General features: G+C 36.6%; 1 protein-coding gene across 1 annotated transcript in view; it reads right to left on the bottom strand.

Moving 5' to 3' along the window:
• The window catches only part of LOC150099493 (uncharacterized), a 301,600-nt gene that overhangs the window by 279,521 nt on the left and 285 nt on the right, over positions 1–21,794 (bottom strand). Inside the window, exons 2-3 of the mRNA XM_090404210.1 lie at positions 8,156–8,325; positions 186–257 (exon numbers count right to left, since the gene is read on the bottom strand). Of these exons, the coding sequence (XP_090260336.1) occupies positions 186–257; positions 8,156–8,325 (242 nt within the window). The remainder of the gene's footprint in view (positions 1–185; positions 258–8,155; positions 8,326–21,794) is intronic.

Here is a 21,794-nt window from a genome sequence, read left to right as displayed (position 1 = left end):
ACTCTTATTACACATTTAACTGAAATATTAAGTGAAGTATAATAGTATCCTACACACTCTCTTGAGGGTATATGAATGGAAGTGACAAGGTGAATAGTGTTTTTTGTGATATGTTAAAAAAAAAAAAATAATAATAAAATTTTAACTGAAAATAGTGATCTTGACATTTATTCTGACAAACCCACCTGAGTCATGTTACTAAGGAGCTGATCTCTTGCTTCTTGAACCATTTGTTTACAGATGTCACATACTTCATTCTAGAAAATAAAGAAAAATGTTAAGAAAATTTCAAGGAAATGAGGACTAGGATCAGAATTTTAATGCAAATGACAATATTACGGAAGAGTAAAATTATTTCTACCAATGAATACTAAGAAAATGCTTGTTCATGTGATAGTTGCCATAAAGAAAAGATTTTTCTCTCTACATATAGAGTACTGCACACTGAATTTTTTTTTTTTTCTACAACAGAAAAAAAAAATAAAGAAAATTCATTTAAGTTTTCTCTAAAACATTGAATAAACATGTTCTTCAATCTCTGGTTTGAATCTGCCAATCAAGAAGGTAACTAATCTTATGTTATCACAAGAACACACTCATCATCCAATTCCTGATATGTACCCTCAGAGGGTGTACTTATCTTGACTTTATGAGTGCACAAGTTGCCTTTCCCCCCACCACCACCACTACTGCACTGGGTATAGAAGTAAGAGTAAAGGAAATGCCTAAAAAAAAAAGCAAAAGCTTCAAGTCCTATTAGGTAGCCTTGCAAGATTTTTTTTTCCTACATTTGAATATATCTAGGAGCTTTCATGATAGCTATTAGAAAGGAAAATATTTTAAAGTGAATAAATGAGAGCAAGCACTTTCAGGCTTCACTTTTCAACAGCATATCTTAAACAGAATGTTATTTAAATCACATTTAATGCAATTCCAAAAGGTTCATTATTTGCATTCATTATATGAGAAACTGGATTTAAGAAGAAACAAAACAGTGCTCTTACATTATTACAGAGAAGACATGAAAAGTTTTAGCTATTTCATTTGTACAAGTTTTCTCATAAGTTGTAGATGAGAAACTATCATAGGAACTTGAGAAACGTTTCTGCTTTTTTTTTAGGCATTTCCTTTGCTGTTAGTTCTATACCCAGTGCAGTAGTGGTGGTGGGGAAAAAGGAAAGTTGTGCACTCATAAATAGATAGTATATTTTAAAAAATATATAAAAGCAATATAACTATTAAAATTAGATATAACAGTCAAAAGCTGAAGAGATATTAAGTATTGCAAAGTAGTATGATTTTGTACTTAACATTTTCCTAAAGAAAAAAAGGTATGCGACAACCTCCATGGAATCCAGTCTTACAAGAACCATAATAACCATTATTCAGAGAATGGCCATCTCTCCTTAAACTCTTTCTCTGACAAAACATCATCATCGTCATGAAATTCCTGACATGTACCCTCAAGGTGTGTACAGAATATGATAGTACTACATGAAAAATTCACATCATTACTAACTTCTTATCTACAATTTTCCTCCAAATCAGTCTGTTACTTGTCAAGACTCCAACATTATCAGATCTTATATTTCTATCATCTAAGGCACTTTGTACCGTATCACTCCACCTATATCTTGATCTTCCTCTAGGTCATTTTCCTGCCAACCTGCAGAGAACACTTGTTTTGCTAATCTTTCTTCGCCCATTTTGTTTAAAGAACTATACCACCTGAGATTAGTTCTGCTAACGCATTCCTGGATGCTGACAATGTCATGTTCTTTCATAATATCCTTGTTTTTAATATGATATTGCCATTGATGCCATCTGTTCATGCCTGTAATCTTTCTCAGGACTCTCATATCTGCAGTCTCTAGTCTTTGGTCAAGTGTTTTACTTCTGACCCAGCTCTTAGATCAAGTTAAAACTGGTTTGAACACTGCCTTGTATACAGCAAATTTAGTTCTGACTAATTTCTCTCTTATTCCATATGAATTTATTCAATTGACTTCCTACCATACCAGCTTAGTTGATTCTGTTGTCTATTTAAATATTTAATTTACCATCTTCAATAAAAATCATGCCCGAGTATCTGAAATGTTTTACTTGTTCCACAGGTTCTCCGTTCACAACGCAATTGACATTTTCAATGATTCTACCTATTTTCATTGTCTTTTTATTGCTGACCTTCATACCATATCTATTACAACAGTTATTCAATTTAGTCGGGGAATCTTGCAAACTTTGTAGTGGATTTATTTAGAAGTATAACATCGTCCGCATAAAGCAAAGAGCTGATATTAACATCTCCAATTCTGATGTCATGTTTAATACCACTTTCCTTCATAATGTGATCCATATAGATCATGAATAACAGAGGGGATAATGTACATTGTTAAGTTCTGAATTTAACTGAAAATTAATTAATTTATATGTTTCCTTCAGACTTAACATGTGTTTGCAATTTTTAACATATATTGACATATCATATGTGATAGATTACTTGTGACTTACCAAAAACATTACTAAATTGAGGTTATTTATTCATAATTCATGTTGTAATATAAATATTGTGAATTGTTTGTGATTTGAGCTATGTTACTTTTGTGTGAATGCTTGTAAATTTGCTGGGAGACTAGTTAATCGGATTAGGTGCAGATGGCCAGAAACTGAACACATGAAACAAGTATGCATGCAACGAGTATGGCAAGCACGAAATCTCCCCCCCCCCCACACACACACTCAAATTGAAAAGCACGCTAGGGGAGTGTGGCGCTACGTACTGGTAGACATAGGGTGACTCACGCAAACGGGGGGGGGGGGGGGGAGCAATGACATAGAAAGAAAGGATTGCGCATGATTTAAAAAAGGGTAGCAGCACCTAAGAGAGGGCTTTTTGGTCACTTTCTGTTTGGTTCAAAAAGTGGCACTTTTCGCCCCATGCTTCGACGTGGTCATCGAGACAAAGACTGAAGGTGCATGCCGTGATGTTCATGAAAGCATGCCAGTCAATGTTTAGCCCAGCAGAAGGCAGTTTTCGATTCCCCAGGAAATAGCTGAGCCATGTTGAACCAGTTGACGAGAAAACAACGGGCAATTACTTTCGGCGGCAGAGATATAACTAATAATAATATAATATATTATTAACTACAGATTATAAAGAATGAGCCAGGAATCAAGAAGAGAAAGTTCAGTCGTGATGAATGAGATGGCCAAGAATAGTCCCTCAGCAAATGGTAATGTAAACCCTATGTTTTGTTAAGTAATTGTGTTATGGGAGAAAACTTGTAAATTTAGGAAGAACGTTAAGTTTTTTGAGGTTAATTATGCTAAGGACTTTAAAGCAAGTTAAATTTTGAAATAGTGATAATATACAGCATATATATAAAATACCAGGGTTTCTTCGTGATGGGGAGGAAGTGGAGAGGATCCAGAGACAAGTAACCAAGATGATAGCAGGTCTGTGAAATGAACCTTATGAGAATAGGTTCAAGATTTGTGGGTTGCAGAGATTGGACGATAGGCGAAGGAGGGGTGATATGATTGAGACATTCAAATTACTGAAGGGTTTCTATAAGATTGATCCAGAAGATATTTTTGAAAATATGACTGGTGGTGGGAGGACTAGGGGCCATGCATGGAAGCTGGGCAAGAGCATGGTTGACAAGGGTGTTAGAGCTAGGTTTTTTACTTGGAGAGTGGTGAATGAGTGGAATAAGCTTCCAGAGTCTGTTGTGGGTGCTACGAGCGTGAATGAGTTCAAGGCAAGGTATGATAGATACTGTGTCAATGTCGAATAGTTGTTCTTGACATTATGTTAGGGCCTCCCTCGATGAGTCTATCGACTCCTTGGAGTTTCCCGGAACAATAATAATAATAATATGAAAAGACTGAAAGGAATTAGTGCAGAAGCACGTGGAGGTTACTTTGCGATTTGATAAGTGAATAATCCTTAGCTTTGAAGTGTATAATAGTGCATGGCTGTTCACAGATAGAACTGAATACTTGAATTGATGTGTGTTGCATGCTATGAGAAATTTAGAAGGTTTTGATTATGTTAATTCTTTGATATTAGTGAAATTATATGTCAGTGTCCATTCATAATGTGTAAATGTCTGAATTGAAATTAAATGTTCTTTTCTTTAAGTTTAACTAGTGACTTGCCTGAGTTTATATATTTCTATTGCACCTTCTCATAAAATTCGAACCAAAGCAGGAGATAAATTGTTAGGTAGGCTACAACTGCAAAATAAACTTAAGTGATTTAAGATAGTGTACTAAACTGAGTTCTGGTTCCTTGATTTTGCACTATTCAAAAATCTAGGATTCAGGGTGGTGCAGTATAATAGAAATTTTCCCTGAATCCGAAGAAGGAATCAGAACCAGTACTGAAACAAAATGGATTGGCATTGTCCAGTAGTAACCCCTTTGTCTTCAAAAACCATGTGTGCCATTCTTAAAGAGTGAATAAGCCCTGAGTGAATCTTAAGACAGACAAAAAAAATAGAGCATATTATTTAGACGAAACTAAGCAAGAGAGATTTAAGAAAAGAATTAAGAGAAATAAGAGAATTATTCAAAGAAATTAAGTAAAAGTAATTAACATATATTTAAAATAAATATGTATATTTAACAAATGGCGTAAATATAAACATAACATCCTTGTCTCACACCAGATTTAACATTAAACCATCTTCCTGTACTTCCTTCAATTCTAACTGCTTACTTACAACTCAAATAAAGACTAAGTATTGCTTGATATAATGCCCCATTGACACCATATAACTGCAGCGTATTGAATAGCTTCTCTCTTGGCACCTTGTCATATGCCTTTTCCAAATCGACAAAACTTAAATACAAATCTTTGTTATATTCCCATGCTTTCTCGACTATTTGTCGTAAAGTGAAGATCTGATCCTGACAGCCTCTATTTGGCCTGAATCCAGCTTGTTCTTCACCAAGCTTTTCTTCCACAATTCTTCTCAACCGTTTCTCAAGTATACTTGCATAGATCTTGCCAGGAACACTCAGTAGGGAAATACCTCTGTAATTCTCACATTCAGTTTTATTTCCCTTTTTATATATGGGTACTATGAGAGCTCTACTCCAATCATCAGGAATTTGTCCCTCTGTCCAGGCTTTCTGAACTGTGCACTGCAGCCACTGTAAGACTCTTATACCACCATACTTCAGCATTTCTGGTCGAATATCATCTACTCCTGCTGCCTTTCCACATTTCAAGCCGTTAATGGCTTTTTCTACTTCAAGTATGGATATGTATTCCTGACTGTACGCCTGTTGAGTGTTTTTTACCGCTGTGCTATCACTGCTTGTTTCATTTAGCAGTTTTTCAAAGTAATTACTCCATACTTCAAAGATATATTTTCTCCCGTTTTCATGTCACCTTTATCATCTCTAACTCCTTTTACAGCACTCTTTTCTCCATTTCTAAGCTTCTTCAACAACCTCCAGAATATCTTACCACCTTCTTGATATTTATTTTCTATGTTCTTGCCAAAGTCCTCCCATAACTTTTATTTAGCTAGTTTTACACAGTGTTTAGCTTTCTTACATGTGTCTCTGCATTCTCTAAGAGCACAAGCTGACTTATTTGCAGGAACTTTTGATATCTTTCTTCTTTTCTTTCACTGCCTCTTTAATTTCCTGTGTCCACCATGGAGTTCTGATTTTTCTATCCTTGCAGACAATCTCACCACATGGCTCTTTGGCTGAATCAATCAGGGTTTTCTTCAAGGCTTGCCACTGAATCTCCAAGGAGGTTTGGTTCCTGTTCTCAAACTCTTTCATTTTTTCTTCAATATGCTTTGTGTAATTTAGTCTACAGTTCACATCTGAGAGCCGCTCAACTTTTATTTGCTTTAAAACCAATATACTGACAAAACATTCACAACTCTTTTGACTCATCACTCTCTCTCCCACCACAAGACCCTGATAGAGATGAGACTTCAAACAGCCTGGTCAAAAGGCTGTGTCACAATTCTCTTCCACCTTGTAAGTTATTCCATCCAATCCCATGGAAGTATTGTACTAAGTTCATCTATTTCTTCTCGAGTCAGTCCCTGTCACATCTTTTAATGAAATATCTGTCTAGATGATACACCCTCAAAAACTGATCACACATTTCCTTTTGCTTGTGTAGCTAATTTCCTCTCAATTTGATTTTTGCCTTCTGTACAATACTGATCGACCTTTGACTGCTTTGCACTGCTCATAAGCTTGCTGAAATAGGCAATTTTTTTAAACAAACATATAATCTTAGCTAATTGAAAGGGAGATGGTAAATCCCGTTTTATTTTATAGCTGGGTACAAAACTCGGGTCGAAATCCATCGAGTTTCAATGCCGAAAAAACAATTGGAAGAACCAAATGTAAATGATCACTTGGGTAATACAACACCAGGGCAACTCCATGCAAAGGTGGAGCAAGCTCCATCACTAACTTTAATATTCTCTCATAATGTAAAACCCAGCTCCTAAGAGATGTATATATACTGTTTTACATTATGAGAAGAGGTCACTAACCTAGACTGGTTCAACCTTTTTTGAGGTCTCATCACTGAGTAGGTAGACCTGGAATATGATGGAGTGATGGACCTTGCTCCACCTTTGCATGGAGTTGCCCTGGTGTTGTATTACCCAAGTGATCATTTACACTTGGTTCCGCTGATAGTTTTTTTTCGGCATTGAAACTATGGATGTCGAGATTTCGACCCGAGTTTCGAACCCGGCTATAAAATAAAACAAGTTTTACCATCTCCCTTTCAATTAACAAATTCACCAGTAAAATAGCCTTTCGGCTTATTATCTTAGTAATTAACAATATTTAACAATACATACGTGCACCACTTCGATAGTAGAGGTATGCAAGTTTCAGTTCACTTAAAACCTTGATATTCCAGGTCTACTTACTCACTGATGAGACCTCAAAAAAGGTTGAAACCAGTCTGGGTTAGTGACCTCTTCTCATAATGTAAAACAGTATATATACATCTCTTAGGAGCTGAGTTTTACATTATGAGAGAATATTAAAGTTAATGATGGAGTTTGCTCCACCTTTGCATGGAGTTGCCCTGGTGTTGTATTACCCAAGTGATCATTAACTTTGTTCCGCCAATAGTTTTATCCAGCATTGAAACTCTATGGATGTCGATGGATTTTGACCCGAGTTTTGTACCCGACTATAAAATAAAAACGGGATTTACCACTCCCTTTCAATTAACAAATTCGCCGGTAAAATAGCCTTTTGGCTTATCCTATCGGCTTATCATACTTGTCCACTTTCAAATCATTCATACCCTCCCCCACACACACAAAATCAGTTCTTTCACTTTCCCTGGTCACATTCTAATAATATGACTAACATCCATCTTTGCATCAAGAAATTTTGTCATGCTCTCATGAAATGCCCCCTCTCTCTCTCTCACACACAACAATATCCTTCTTAATGGGTTTTCCAAACAAATCATGGCTACCATTATTCTGGTTTGTATCAGTGCAAACCAGAATAATGGTGTTCTGGCTTGCACAATGGACAATCAAGGCAATTTTTTTTTTTTTCTCTCTCTGGATATCAAACACTTGATAGTTTATCAGATTCTGATAGTTCAAACATTTCAGTGATAGAAAGAAAATTTGACAGTGGAATGTAGCCTAACTAAAAATACAGATACTTTTAACTATACATACTGTATACACATAATTATTATTAGAAAATAATTTATTCTTTGTACAGTGATTTCTCAACTAACCAACCTTCAATAAGTTCATGTTTCGAATGATTTCTGGTATGGCACCACATGTGTGTACCTTCAGTTATTCAACCCTTCAATTATCTGACTGGCAAATTACTTTCTCCTTGTGGTTGGATAACTGAGGGATTACTGTAAGTATTTTTTTTTTTAATCCTAAACACCCCCTTGAGAGGTACATATCAGAAAATTGATATTTTTTAAAATATCAGTCAATACAATCCTCACCATTTCCTGAATATAACATTGCAGATCTTTCTAACATAAAAATCAGTTTTTAGGTAAGATGAATGAGGCTTATGTAAAGGATTTGAAAGAAAAATTTCTTGGCACCTACTTATAATGAAAAAAAAAAGGGGAGATCAGTATTAAGTTATGAAAAACACTTACATTATCATCTGGTGCAGACATGGTTGACCAAACATCTTCAATACATGATTTCACAACTCCACAATCTCGTGCAGTCTCCAGATCTTGGCATGCATAAGTAGGATCTATGCACTGAGGATTTAAAAGTTTGGCAGGGATTCTCTGTGCAGGCAAACTCCATGTTGATACCACTTTAAGAAAGATAAAACCAAGAAAATCATAATGAAATTAAATGTATGCACAAATGGAAAAAAAAAAAAATTCAGATGACAGATAATTGTTTTTAATGTATCATTATTAAATATCAAGCAAATTTTTCTGACATATCTGAGTATGTGCACACCAAATGCTATTATACCAATACATTATACTAAGTTCCATAATTACAGCTGTTTGAATGAGGATAGGGAGTTTATTATTCCTCTTTATGAGGCTTTAATAAGGCCACATCTGAACTACTGCACACAGATCCGATCACCTGGATTCCATGGGGATAAGAAGTGGCAGAGAGGATCTAGAGACAAGTGAAGACTGTGGGATCTATGGAATGCTCCTAATGAGAATAGATTGAAGAGCTGTGGAGTTCAAAAATTAGCTGATAAGCAAGAAAGAAGTGATATGATAGATATTACTAATGGGAGTTTATAGAATTGATACTGAAGCCTTTTTCAGTGCATGGCAAGAAGGGAGAACAAGAGGGTCACCTCCTGGAAATTGTGTAAGAGTTTGGTTAGTAAGAATGTTAGAACTAGATTTAGAGGGCAGTGAATGGGGCAGGATGCCAGAGATGGTTGTGAATGCTTTATCAGTGAATGAGTTGAAAAGAGAGGTATAATAGATATCATGTAATGGGCCTTCTAACTCCATGGAGATATCCATATAATAAAATATTTTGTGTCGTAGGTTTTGAGAGAGAGAAGGCTTTTTTTTTATTATTATTATGTTAAAGAATGACAGAAGACTAACACTGGTAAGTAGCATCCTGTTTCTCTTTCTGTGCAAATTTCTTTTGCTAAATTTATCCCAAGATGTCAAGTAACTGCTATAATTAACAAGCAGTACAAACACATCAACGTACAAGAATTTGCTGAATATACCGGCCTTGCAATGTTCCTTAAATCTGTACATATACAGATGTACATGATGTGTTAAGTGATATCAATTATCTCATCATCATAAATAGAACTATATTCAATCACCAAAGTTTCCAACTCAAAGTTCAGCTTATATTGCATTTTCCACAGGAAGTTCCAAACCAAAAAGAAGAGTACTGACTTTTTTTTAAAGGTGAACTACCTTAATTATTATGTGAATGCATGCAGAAAATAGCAACTATAAATATTCTAATATGAGTCTAAGGACTCCTTGGAGTTGCCCGTAATAATAATCTATCCATCCTGATAGAATTTCATGAGAACATTTACATAGAAAAAACAAACACAAAAAAAAAACTTATCAAATTGGGTAATTGTTGAAATGTTCTATGAGTTGATACTAGTATAGATTATGAAAAGGCAACATACAATATGTTGGGATTCTGCAGTCCAAACCAATATAAAAGTCATGTTTCACATAGAAAACTTGATTTTTCTTTGTTTGAACTAAGAGAAATAAGATTCTCAAATAAACTTAAGAGGGGAAATTAAATATCAAAACTACCTGTATCAATTAATGCTTATGTGAATATGCAAAATGTTTTACTCTCAGATATGAAGAAAACCCAGTGGTTAATCTTAAGTATCTTAAAAGACAGGTTACAGGAAAGCAAAATTTACTGGGGGAAAAAAAAAATTGCATTAAAATGTATTTAAAACTAAGCGTACTCAGTTTGTACACTAAGTATAAGTATTTGTTTTAATTCACCTGTATGCATGCATGCAAAAAAAAAAGGCTCCAACACCATAAAGCTGCACCTAGTATATACCAATACCATGGAAGTATAGGAATAGGATTGGTCCATATAGCTATTAATTTCATTAGTCTACATATAGAACACTTAAAATTACTGCTAACAATTTTGATGGCATAATTTTAATTTTGAAGTAGTGATGAGTCTGGTCACTATCGGAATACATAAAGTGGAATTTATTGAAAACAATAAGTGATAACTGTGAGATCACTTATGACAAATGAAATGAAGTGGTGAGAGGCAGGTGATTTGGTCCAGGGCTTGTCAGCTACCCAAAAGTCGTTGAGTAGCTGCAGACTGGACAAAATAGAATTTTTTTTTTATTTAAATAAAAACTTCCTAGATTTTTTTAACTTTAAAAAACACCATGCATAATATAAAGGGCCACTGTATTTTAAAAAAAAATATTTTTTTTACTTATATCTTCCAATATATTATTGGAAGATATGGAGTAACTTTTTCTAAGCCTTTCTTCAACCAGTTTCCAAGTTAGTTTGATCTTGGGTATAGGCAAATGGGTTTTTTTTTCTCACAGAAAGTCTAGTTTTTCATTCCATAAACTCAAGAAAATTGACCGTAGAACCCACATTATTTCAGACAACAACATATCCTGTTAGGGTTAGATACTAAGAAATGGCAGCACTTGTTTGCCTGCCTCTTCATCAGTTGCTGCTTATAATTACTTAGTCTTGGGCTATATATCTCCGATTAATCAGGCTACTCTACTAGTGAAGATCGAACTGCTCACTCAGTCTCCAAAAGTTACTGCCTACTCCCTATAAAAGGGCATTAGCTGATATTTTGTTTTTAATCTTCCAAAAATTTAATGTTTTCACTGTTCTTATTCTTTAATGACTTTTTATTGGAATGGTTCTCACATAAAGAAAATGTTCTCTAAACAATGATACAGCACCAGTGATCACTTTATGGAATGCCTATCGACTTACTGCAATATATCATTAAAGTGGAGGAAGGGGAAGGTTAGTACATTTCTTTTATGGCAAGTAGGATTTTGCATAATTTGCTGGCCCCTAATATCAGATGCTAAATCCTTCCAACATAGAAAAAAGTGTTGACGTGAATGATTGTGTAAAAAAGGTACTGGAGTAGCAATGAAGAAAGACTAGATGTGGAAATGGCGAAAAAGATATATTTTCCACTTATAATTATATGTAAGAGTAAAGGCTTGGTGTAAAAAGCTGGATGAGAGAGAAAGGTTACTTGAACCCTTTCTATTTTATGTAATAGTTTCACCTGTTTATTCTCTTATGACTTTCTATATGTACATTATTCACTAAATAAGTCAGTCACCATAAGACACAGGCATAACTAGTAGAACATTTGAGTGAGAAGAAGAGATGTGAAAGAGAATGGCAAGGGAGACCAGGGATATAAGGTCTGTGCTAGCATGAGAAAGGACTATTCTGATACAATGCAGATGACAACCAAGGATATAACAGTAAGCTGCATGAATGAAAGCATTCCTTTAACTACAAGGATAAAATTCCATTCTAGCTCAATTTATTTCAAACCAAAGTGAAATATGTTTCAGTTTTCATCATACATACATATAAAGGAAGTTCCAAGACTGCTGTTGTAAATTACTGACCGATTAGCATATCAGGAATCGCTGCCAAGGTCTTGGAGAAATTAGTCAAGAGAAAAATACAGGATTGGATAGATGAAAATGGGATACTGTATGGGGAACAACATGGTTTTGTGAAGGGTAGGTCATGCCTCAGTAACTTGCTCACATTTTATAACACTGTGACGGCTGAAATGGATAAGGGTAATGGGTTTACAGTGATACTGCTGGACCTGGCTAAGGCCTTTGACAGGATACCACATGGGATTTTAATCAGTAAACTGCAGCATATGGGGATGGATATAGGGTTGGTGAGATGGATAAGAGGGTGGTTGACGGAGAGATATCAGAGAGTAGTTTATTCTGGAGTAGAGTCCAAAAGACGGCCTGTGACTAGTGTGCTGCAGGGTTCTGTTCTTGGACCATTATTTAATTTGTTCATTAATGATATCGGAAAGGATCTGAGAGGAACTATTCATTTGTTTGCTGATGATGCAAAGTTGGGGAGAGCAATAGTGAATGTACATGATGTCAAAATTTTGCAAGATGATTTGGATAGTTTGGAGGACTGGGCTAAGGAAAATGGATGTCAATTTAATTTGGCAAAGTGTAAGGTAATGCATTTTGGGGTGAAAAGATTAATAGCAGTATATCACATTGGTGGAACCATACTCCAGGAGATTGACGAGGCCAGGGATTTGGGAGTGTTCGTGGATAGGGAGTTTAAGTTTAGGGGGCACTTTTGCAATGTGCCCCCTAAACTTCAAGAGACAAACAAGTTATTGTTCCTCTGTATCGAGCCTTGATAAGACCCCATCTAGACTACTGTGCCCAGATTTGGTCACCTAGGTTTCTTCTTGATGGGGAGGAGGGTGAGAGCATCCAGAGACAAGTGACCAAGATGATAGCAGGTCTGTGGAATGAACCTTATGAGAACAGGTCGAGGATTTGTGGGTTGCAAAAATTGGTTGATAGGCAGAGGAGGGGGAGATATGATTGAGACATTCAAATTACTAAAGGATTTCTATAAGATTAACTCAGAAGATATTTTTGAGAATAGGACTGGTGGTGGGAGGACTATGGGCCATATATGGAAGCTGGGCAAGAGTGTGGTTAGCAAGGGTGTTAGAGCTAAGTTTTTTTACTTGGAGAGTGATGAATGAGTGGAATAAGTTGCCAGAGTCTGTTGTGGGTGCCATAACTGCGAATGGGTTCAAGGCGAGGTATGATAGATACTGCGTGAATGTCGAATAGTTGTTCTTGACATGATGTTATGGCCTCACTCTATTAGAGTGTCGACTCCCTGGAGTTGCCCGTAATAATAATAATACATTACCATCTTTTCTGTCTATGATATTGTTTAAAACAAGAGCATCACTTAATCCAAATAAATCAGTCATTTAAGACAGTGTTATTTTGTTAGAGTTTAACATAAACAGACTATTTTAATGATATAGACAAGAAAGAAAGAATGAATAATAGTCTACATATAAGGAAAGATGAAGCGAGAAGTTATAACATGGGATGTTAAACCATTTAAAGCTATGTTCTTTAAAATTACCAGAGACAACAAAAGTCAACAGGTGTCAAGGTGCGGTCTGCATTCACAGGCCAACTTACTATTTTTTATTTTAAAAACTAAAAAAAAAAAAAAAAAAAGTGGCACATACTGGACTGACCACGTGAACATGAGTTTACATATAGGTCGTCTTGATATTAAATTCATGATATTTTTGATAATTACATTGTAGTATCCTTGTATATGACTGTGGCTGTGCATTTTTTAATGTATTTATATCATGTACAATGCATAAATAGTGTTATTAATGGCAGCAATGCAGATGAGAACAATGGCAGCCAAGACATTATTGTGCAGGTTTGACATGGAAGATTTTGTGAAATGTAGTGTGTGTGTGTATACACTATGAATTTGTTGCCAAGAGAAAATGGATTGTGGTATGAGAGAGAAAGAGTTTTAAATGTTTTATAAGTCAGAAGGACTTGTTAGAAGCATGAAAATAAAATTGGAAAGTTAATGCCAAGCCATAAAACTGAAAGTGTTGTAATGAATGGAGTTGCAGATTTAAAATGTTGCAATTTTAAAATGGTGGAAAAAAAAAAAAAATGTGAAAGAGTATAAATGAGGTGACTGAAAGTAGCAGTAAGAAAGCATATGTGAAAGCTAAACTGACTGAGGACTGCAAGATAACAAGAATGACAGGTAACAAGGACAAAAGGGCAAGACCTGGTAGAGATAGCAAAGAGCAGTGACAAAATAATTCAGGACGTAAAAGATAGTTGGTGAAGATGAGGCAATCATCAAGTGAAATGAGAAGAATAACAGGTATGTCTGGAAGGGAGGGGAAGGCTGGAATAAAAGATGGCAGCGTGAAAGAGGTGTCCAGCGATTCTGAGAGTGGCTGTATGGAGATTCAATTATTAGAGGTGTGGTAAATGGGAAGGTGCATAAGGTTTGCTTTCTAGGGGGAAGATTGAGCAGAATGAAGCACTAGATATGAGGAAGCAAGCAAGAAAAGAATTGCTAGTGGTAGCAGGCACAAATTATCTGGATGGCAATAAGGAGAATGTAAGAATGGATATCAGTAGGTTGCTCAGGAGAGTAAAAGATAAGTGTGGTAGGAAAGGTAGTCAGTATGTTGCCCAGGTATGATAGTGATGAGATGGGACAGCAAGCAAGGATTATGAATGGGATGCTAGCTGAGATGTGTGAAGAGAAAGGAATTCATTTTGTGAATGTGTGGGATGAATAGAGCTGTATAAAAGAGATAGGCTACATTTAAATGGATTTAGTGTGAGTCAGAAAGAGAAACTGTTGCTACAAGACAGAGTGATGACTAAAGTGAATGGAAGACCTGAGGAAGTAGGAGGTGGTAGTGGTGATGTAGAACCACAGGTAAGTAGAATAGGAAGAATTTGTGAAAGCACAGGCAAGTGGCATGAGTGAAGAGAATGAAAGACTGAACATAAGACTAACAGAGAAACAGGGGATGTTGAATGGACAAGATGAGAAAAGTGGATGATGGATACAGGAGTAGATGTGTGTACAGATAAGGATTGGGATGACAATAAATACGATAGAAACAAACAGGTCTGAGAGGTGCAAGATCAGTGGGGGAGGGGGGAGTATGGAGGAGCAACGTCTGAGGAGTGGGGTAGGAGAGGCTTGTTACAGAACAGAAATAAGACAGTACATATATTTACAAATGCCAGAAGTATTCAAAAGAAATTAAATGAAATTTTAGCATTGACAGAGTATATTTGCTCAAAAATTGTTGGAATAAGTAAGACAGATGAAGATGACATTTTGACAGGAATAGAGATGGATGTTTTTTTGCGAGGATACGCAAGATACACTGGTGTCCAAAAGCTAAGGATAAACTAAATTTTTACCTGTGTATGAAAATGTTTTCATGACTACAGCCAGATGTGGACATATGTACACAGAGCCCCTGTGTAGCTTAGTGGAAGTAGTGTTTGCACTTCTCAGTGCTAAACCACCTGTCACCGACTCATGGAACTATGACTGGCCTGGTTGGCCGAGTGGTTAGTGTATCTGCTCTCCAGCCAAAAGGCTGTGGGTTCAAATCCAGCCGTGGGCATGGGTGTCTGAAAATACCAGTAGTGGTGGTCAGCGTTAGATGGCATTGGTGTAGATGATGAAGGTAGTTGCAGTTGGGGATGGAGAATTGTAGAATACGTGCCCTCTGTTGACGAGTCTTTAGACTCCCTGGAGGTGTTACGTAATAATAATTTATTGCCAGCATACTAATAAATTACATTACACAAAAAAATGCATTACAAATTTCATACAAATTAAAATTTTTGGTAAAAGTTACAAATTTCCTAAGGGCGTAGTTAAGTAATTAATGTACAGTGCTTACAGAAAACTATGCACAGAGACATTTCAGTATGGAATATGTCCCCGAACTGCGATTCAGCTCTCACAATGTCATACCATGCTTACCAACCAGGGATTCAGGAGTTCTTGAACAAACTAGCTAACTCCTTTTTCAGAGCAAGGAAAAGGCCTTGGTTGTATTCTGGAGGGGAATTTCAAGCATTAATGCGTCTCCCTAGTGCATCCCAAACATGTTTTATAGGGTTGAGAGATCAGGGAAGAACGCTAGCCATCCAATTCAATTGATATCTTCAGTCTCCAGAAGTATCTCCACTACTCACGTATGCATGAGTGGACCAACTTGCAAGCTGACCTGTCATGATGCGTCAGCTATATTTCGCTGTTATAACCAAAAATCTGTCTTTGATGTAATACGATGTGGTTTGGCATTGTCATTCATAAAAATGAATTCTTTGCCTACAGCACCACAGAACATGATGTTGAAGGACTTCATTTGCACTATCATTCACTAGTCATAGTCCCTTTTTCCAGCACTTGTAGCTCGGTGCATCCATTGAGCATAATGCCTCCCCACACCATGACTCCAGCACCGCTGTATCACTTTCAAGAACATTCTCGTGATTCAGTACCACTTTCAGTCCAGATCAAGTGTCATCTAGAATCAGAGAAAAGATTGAAACAACTTTCATCTGTAAAGGTGGCATTAGCCCATTGGAAAATGTCTAGTCCATTTATGAATGCAAAAACACAGGAAACATGCACTATGATGAGCTGTAGATAAAGGGATGCAGACATCTTACCACAGTTTGTCAAGATATCCGCATACCTGCAGATGAATGGATCAACTTGCAAGATGACTTGCCATGGTGCGTCAATTATATTTCGCATTAACTAAAAATCTGTGTTTGTGCTCCATGGAAGAATGAGCGTGACCTTTCAAACATCTGGAACACATTCCATTGGTTTAAAATACTGCACCACAGAGCCTGGATAATACAATGCTAAGTGAGATTCCAAACTCTGAAAATATCAGTAATTCTGCAGCCTTCTTCAAGCTTTCCAATACTTTCCCACATGAAATCTAGATGATGTCTCTGAGACATTACAAGACATCCAAGTTTGCAACTTTATTCCTTCACAAAAAAAGGCTTCTGTCAAGCAACTCACTTAGTGCAGCCTTTTATCCTGTTGAGTGCTACCATGTGACCCCCATCGTTTAATTCAAAAATTTGAACATGTACCCACTTTCTACTCAAATTGTCAGTTATACAATTTGCAACAAGCTGATTCATCTGAATTTTTGGTTGTAATTTTCAGAAATAGTGTTCGTCCTTAGGTATTGGACATCAATGTAGAAGGGGAAGGGAGAAGAGTATGATGTGTAGCAGAGGAGTCATTTCCATCTAGAGTGGAGATGAAAGGAGAGAACAGGGGCAGCAGTTTTGAAACAATATGGTATGGTGCAGATGAGCAAAATGAAATATCTAGTTGGGTGTTGCTATAGACCTGGTAATATGGAGGGCAGCGAGAAGGAAATATATAAGCAAAATGTTATTGTAAATAAGTTGATTAATTGGGTGGTGGCCAGCCAAGTGAGTACTCCTGTGAGAAAGGGATATATGTGGAACTATAAGGTTGGTGATTATGACAGGCTCAGGAGCCATACTGCAGCTTTATCATGGAATCAAGAATTGAAGGAATGAGATCAATGCTCTTTGGGGGCCTGCCCAGAAAAGACAATGTCTGAATGCATTCCAAAGGATAAGAGGGCAGATAAAGTTATTATGAAATGGATAAAGGAAAAGGCAAAGCATGCAATTCAGAAAAAGGAATCATGGAAGCATCAATAAGTTGAGTGGTGGTAATAGGCTGCACAAGGAGTACAAAGAGCAAGCAAGAAAGATAACTTGCTTGGTAAGAGTAGCAAAAGTTCAGCATTAGCAGCAGTTAGCTAATGAGACTAAAAGGAATCTTAAGAAGTTTTGGCTGGAGAGAATGGTATAATGATAACTGCTGAGAGGGATATAGTAGAGATATTTAAATGAGCAGTTCGCAAAAGGTATTTCATCCTTGTGAAAGTAATATACTGCAGAACTTGAGGGGAGTGGGAAGGGTGGAGGAGCCACTGATGGTGAGTGAGCTGGAGGTATATGAAAAATTGATGTCAATAAAGCCATAAGACTTGATGGTATATCACTGCATTTCTTGAAGGAATGTTCCAGGGAGTTAACAGCTTTAACTTGAAGATTTTCCTAAATTCCAAAAGGAGTGGAAAGAAGGCAAAATTGTTCTACTTCATAAAGTGGTGATCAGATTAAAGTTTTGAATTACAGACCAATCTGTTTGGAGTTGTAGTAAAGGTGATTAGCTAGCGAGAACTAGTATTCAGAATTGGGTTGATGACAACAACATTCTCTTTGATGGACGACATGGGTTTGCAAAAGGAAGATCATGTTTTAGCACTCTGCTTGCTTACAATAACAAGGTGACAAGTGCATTGGACAAAGGGACACATGGTGATATATTTAGATTTCGCTAAAGCCTTTGATAGATTGCCACACTGACAACCTGGTAATAATTTATGATAAGTTTTTCCAGCACTTAAGTCTTAGCACATGGAAGCTAGTAATTAAACTGGAACAAATGGGATGGAATTAGATAGTAGATTAGTGCACTGGATTGGAGATAAGTCAGCAGGTTCTCTATGGGGGGGGGAGCAATATCCCAGAGGAGGAGGCAATCACCAGTGGTGCGTGCCCCAAGGATCTGCATTGGGTCCGCTGCTATTTAATTTGTACGTAAATGATAGATGAATTTGTACATAAATTTATCACCATTCAAGCCTTTTCCAGTAATTTGTACTGGGAAAAGCTTGAATGGTGATAAAGTTATAGGATACCATTGTTTTCAGATTATACAAAGTTGGGAAGGACTATGAGAAGCACAGCAGATGTTGTAGCCTTGCAAAGGGACTTGAATAAACTTTCTCAATGGGAAAATGAGTGTTGCTACCAGTTCAATGTGGCAAAATGTGAGGTTTTAAAGTTTGTAAAGCACAAATGGGATACAGGGTATAAGATTGGTGGGGATATCTTAGACGATGAAGGAGATGAGGGATCTGGGGTGTTGGTGGATAGAGACATTGTGCTAAAATTGTTGGGACAGCAGAGTGCATTATGGGAGTGATGTGGAGAACACTGATTGTATAAAGCTTTGATCAGACTGCATATGGGTTACTGTGTGCAGATTTGGTTGCAGTTTTCGAAAGGGAAAAAAGATGTTGGAAGAGTTCAGAGACAATTGACTAAGTTGGTTTTTGGTCTCTGGAATATGAGGCTAGATTGTGCAAATGCAAATTACAGAGCCTAGTGAATAGAATAACGAGGGAGGGGATATGATCAAGACGTAAGTTGGCAAAGGGATTATTACCAGATTAATGTGAATCAGATTTTTCATAGAATGGCTGCAGACAGGGAGAACAAGAGGCCAACCATGAAAGCTGTATAAGGAGGAGTTGAGTGGTTGGAATGCATTGTCTGGTAGTGTGGTGAATGTGGAGACAGTGAATGCATTCAAGTCATGGTAAGATGATAGATATGTGTGTGTGTGTGATGAAGGGCCTCCTGTGATGAATGTCTAATAATAAAAATAATAGAAATATCAGATCTCCATGGAATCTAAAAAAAACTCATTCTAGGATGTTCGCTCACACCACATAAAAACATCATCAAATCATGCCTTAAACCAATTTACAGTTTTCACACTTGCCATACTCACAGCACTCTCCATGCAATGAACCTTCTCCACATTCTCTTGCTCATGCACTTCTTATACAGCTTACAGAGATGGCCACTTGTTCTATCCCTTCTCTGCCTCTATGAAAATTCTACACATTAATCTGGTAATAACTCCTCACACATCAATCATATTCATCCCTCCCTTCTATTCACAAGGTTCCACAAATTGCATTCCAACACCCAAAAGAGTTAGTGAATCTTCTCTGAACTCTTTACAATATCCTCATCCCTTGAAAACCAAATGACCAGATCAGTACATAGTAGTCCGTATGCAATATGTTCAAAGACTTATAAAGAAACTATAAGTTCTATGCTTCTGCATGTCAAGGTCATCATCACTGTTAAAACTGTGAGAACATCACAGATTATGGCAATATGACCATTAAACATCAAGTCTCTATTCACCACCATCACTCCCAGATCTCTCTCTCTCACATCTTCCACCTTCAAAATTTCCCATTAATGGTAAACTCTGCATCCAACTGCTGCTTACCATATTTCAAGACCTTACACTCTGCAACAACCAGTGCTCTTCACTTAACTACTCGCAGTCCAGTCAGATCCTCCCACAAAGCCATAACATCTATTTCTCATATTCTTTCCAATTTTGCTTATTGCCAGTTAAGCCTGACACAATATCATTTCATTAAAATACACATTAAACAATAATGATCCCAAAACAGATCTCTGTAGCATACTGCTAATGACCTTCCTCTTTTGGGATGTGGTCTTGTTCACTGCATTCCATTGGATGCTAGACATGATCTCTTAGAGATCATGTCATTATGATCAGTGGTGGGATTTTGCCTGTCACTGGGGGATCCAAGGTTTTTGCAGGATGTTGTAAAGATCCAGATCAAGATTAATAAGTTAAAAATGATCCTTTTGAGTCGCTGATGTAAAGAGTTATCTGAAGGATCACCTAGTTTTTGGAGAGCCATTTCCTGTACTCACTTGGTGAAACCCTGGATAGTGATCCTTCCCATAAAACATAGCAATATGCATGACAAAAAGGAAGTGTACTATGCATGATGAGATAGCAAAACAGCTATCCCATGGGATAGCTGTCTTGTGGAATCCCTTCCTATCTTATAAGATAGCTCACAGATGATCCTGCCCACAGACACAATTCAACATTATCTCACAAGTGTATCATATTTCAGCTCTCTACAGGTACTTTATGATTACTGTTAAAATGAACTGGCAAACATTATTCCTCTGCTTTCTGTTCAATCTGTTAAAAGCAGCAGTTACCTGACATCCCTTTTCGATACAATACAACTACAAACACATCACATCTGCTTCTTATCCTCATTTATTCCATCTACGTCTGAAACAGGCTTCTTCATAATGTTTCCCAACTATAACATTCAACTTTTCAAGAAAAATTCCAATACATTTTTTTCTCAATTCTTACCTGCACCTCACAAACAGGGCTGTACTACTCACGTATGTGTGAGAGAAATTTGATGCAAAGTTAACTGCCCCCCCTCTCTCTCTCTAATATATATATATATATATATATATATATATATAAAGCCTTGTCACTGAATATACTTCATGCACACACTTGGGTAAAGGATTAAAACAAGAATGATTTATTGTCGAGTATAACATACTTTTCTTCAGAAAAAGTTTAATGATAAAAAAAAATTCTTCAAAAAAGGATTACTCACTTGAAAAGGGGAGGGGAGAGAGAAAAAATAATGGAGGCTTACAATTAAACTAAGTCAATTAAAATATTTCCTTGGGGGGGGGGGATATATACAAGATTAAGTCTCAAAAGAAACAAAAGATAATCTATCTTACACAGTGCATTTTTTCCGACTAAACGTTTAGTGCGGTTGGCATTCACTTATACTCGTGTAAACCTTTTCAAAAAGTCGAAGAATTGTTTAAGATCTTCCTGGAAAAGAGTAGATAACAGAAGTATTGTTTAAGATGCTCCTGGAAAGAAACAGATAATATTGCCCACTTGAAGTGCAATCTACATGCTATATATTATTCTAAAAGCGGAGAGGCCAATACATCATGTTGTCAAACGGCATGTATTCCTGCTTGTTGATCCTGTCGTTTACGTATGAGACCAACTAATTCATCTTCACTTAAGTAAATAAAAACCCGTCATAAATGTTCCTCGCATCATTGATGGAGTTTGAACCCTGGGCTTTTCCAACAGAACAGAAAATCTGAAAAACTAATCTGAGCATAGGCAGTGTTCAGAATTCTAATTTATTACTCACATAATATTAATTTATAACGAAATAAACTAAGAATTGATGAAAAACATTATCATTGGAGAGCCTTTCTTTCCTAACTTTTCTGATGGATGTAGAAATAGTGTTGAATGTTTATTCTTGTATAAATGGTTCAACAGAAAAGGTAAGATATGACACGATAACCTGCGATCGAATGCTATTCCAAGTTATAACAATTAGTAACATTTGTTATGATCAACGTTCTGCTTTTGAGGGGAGTGTAATGTAATA

Source organism: Typopeltis vanoorti, chromosome 14, assembly GCF_054136105.1.
Source record: "Typopeltis vanoorti isolate ZY-2024b chromosome 14, IOZ_Tvanoo_1.0, whole genome shotgun sequence".
Classification (NCBI taxonomy): Eukaryota; Metazoa; Arthropoda; class Arachnida; order Uropygi; family Thelyphonidae; genus Typopeltis; species Typopeltis vanoorti.
This window is presented reverse-complemented; position numbering and strand designations above follow the sequence as displayed.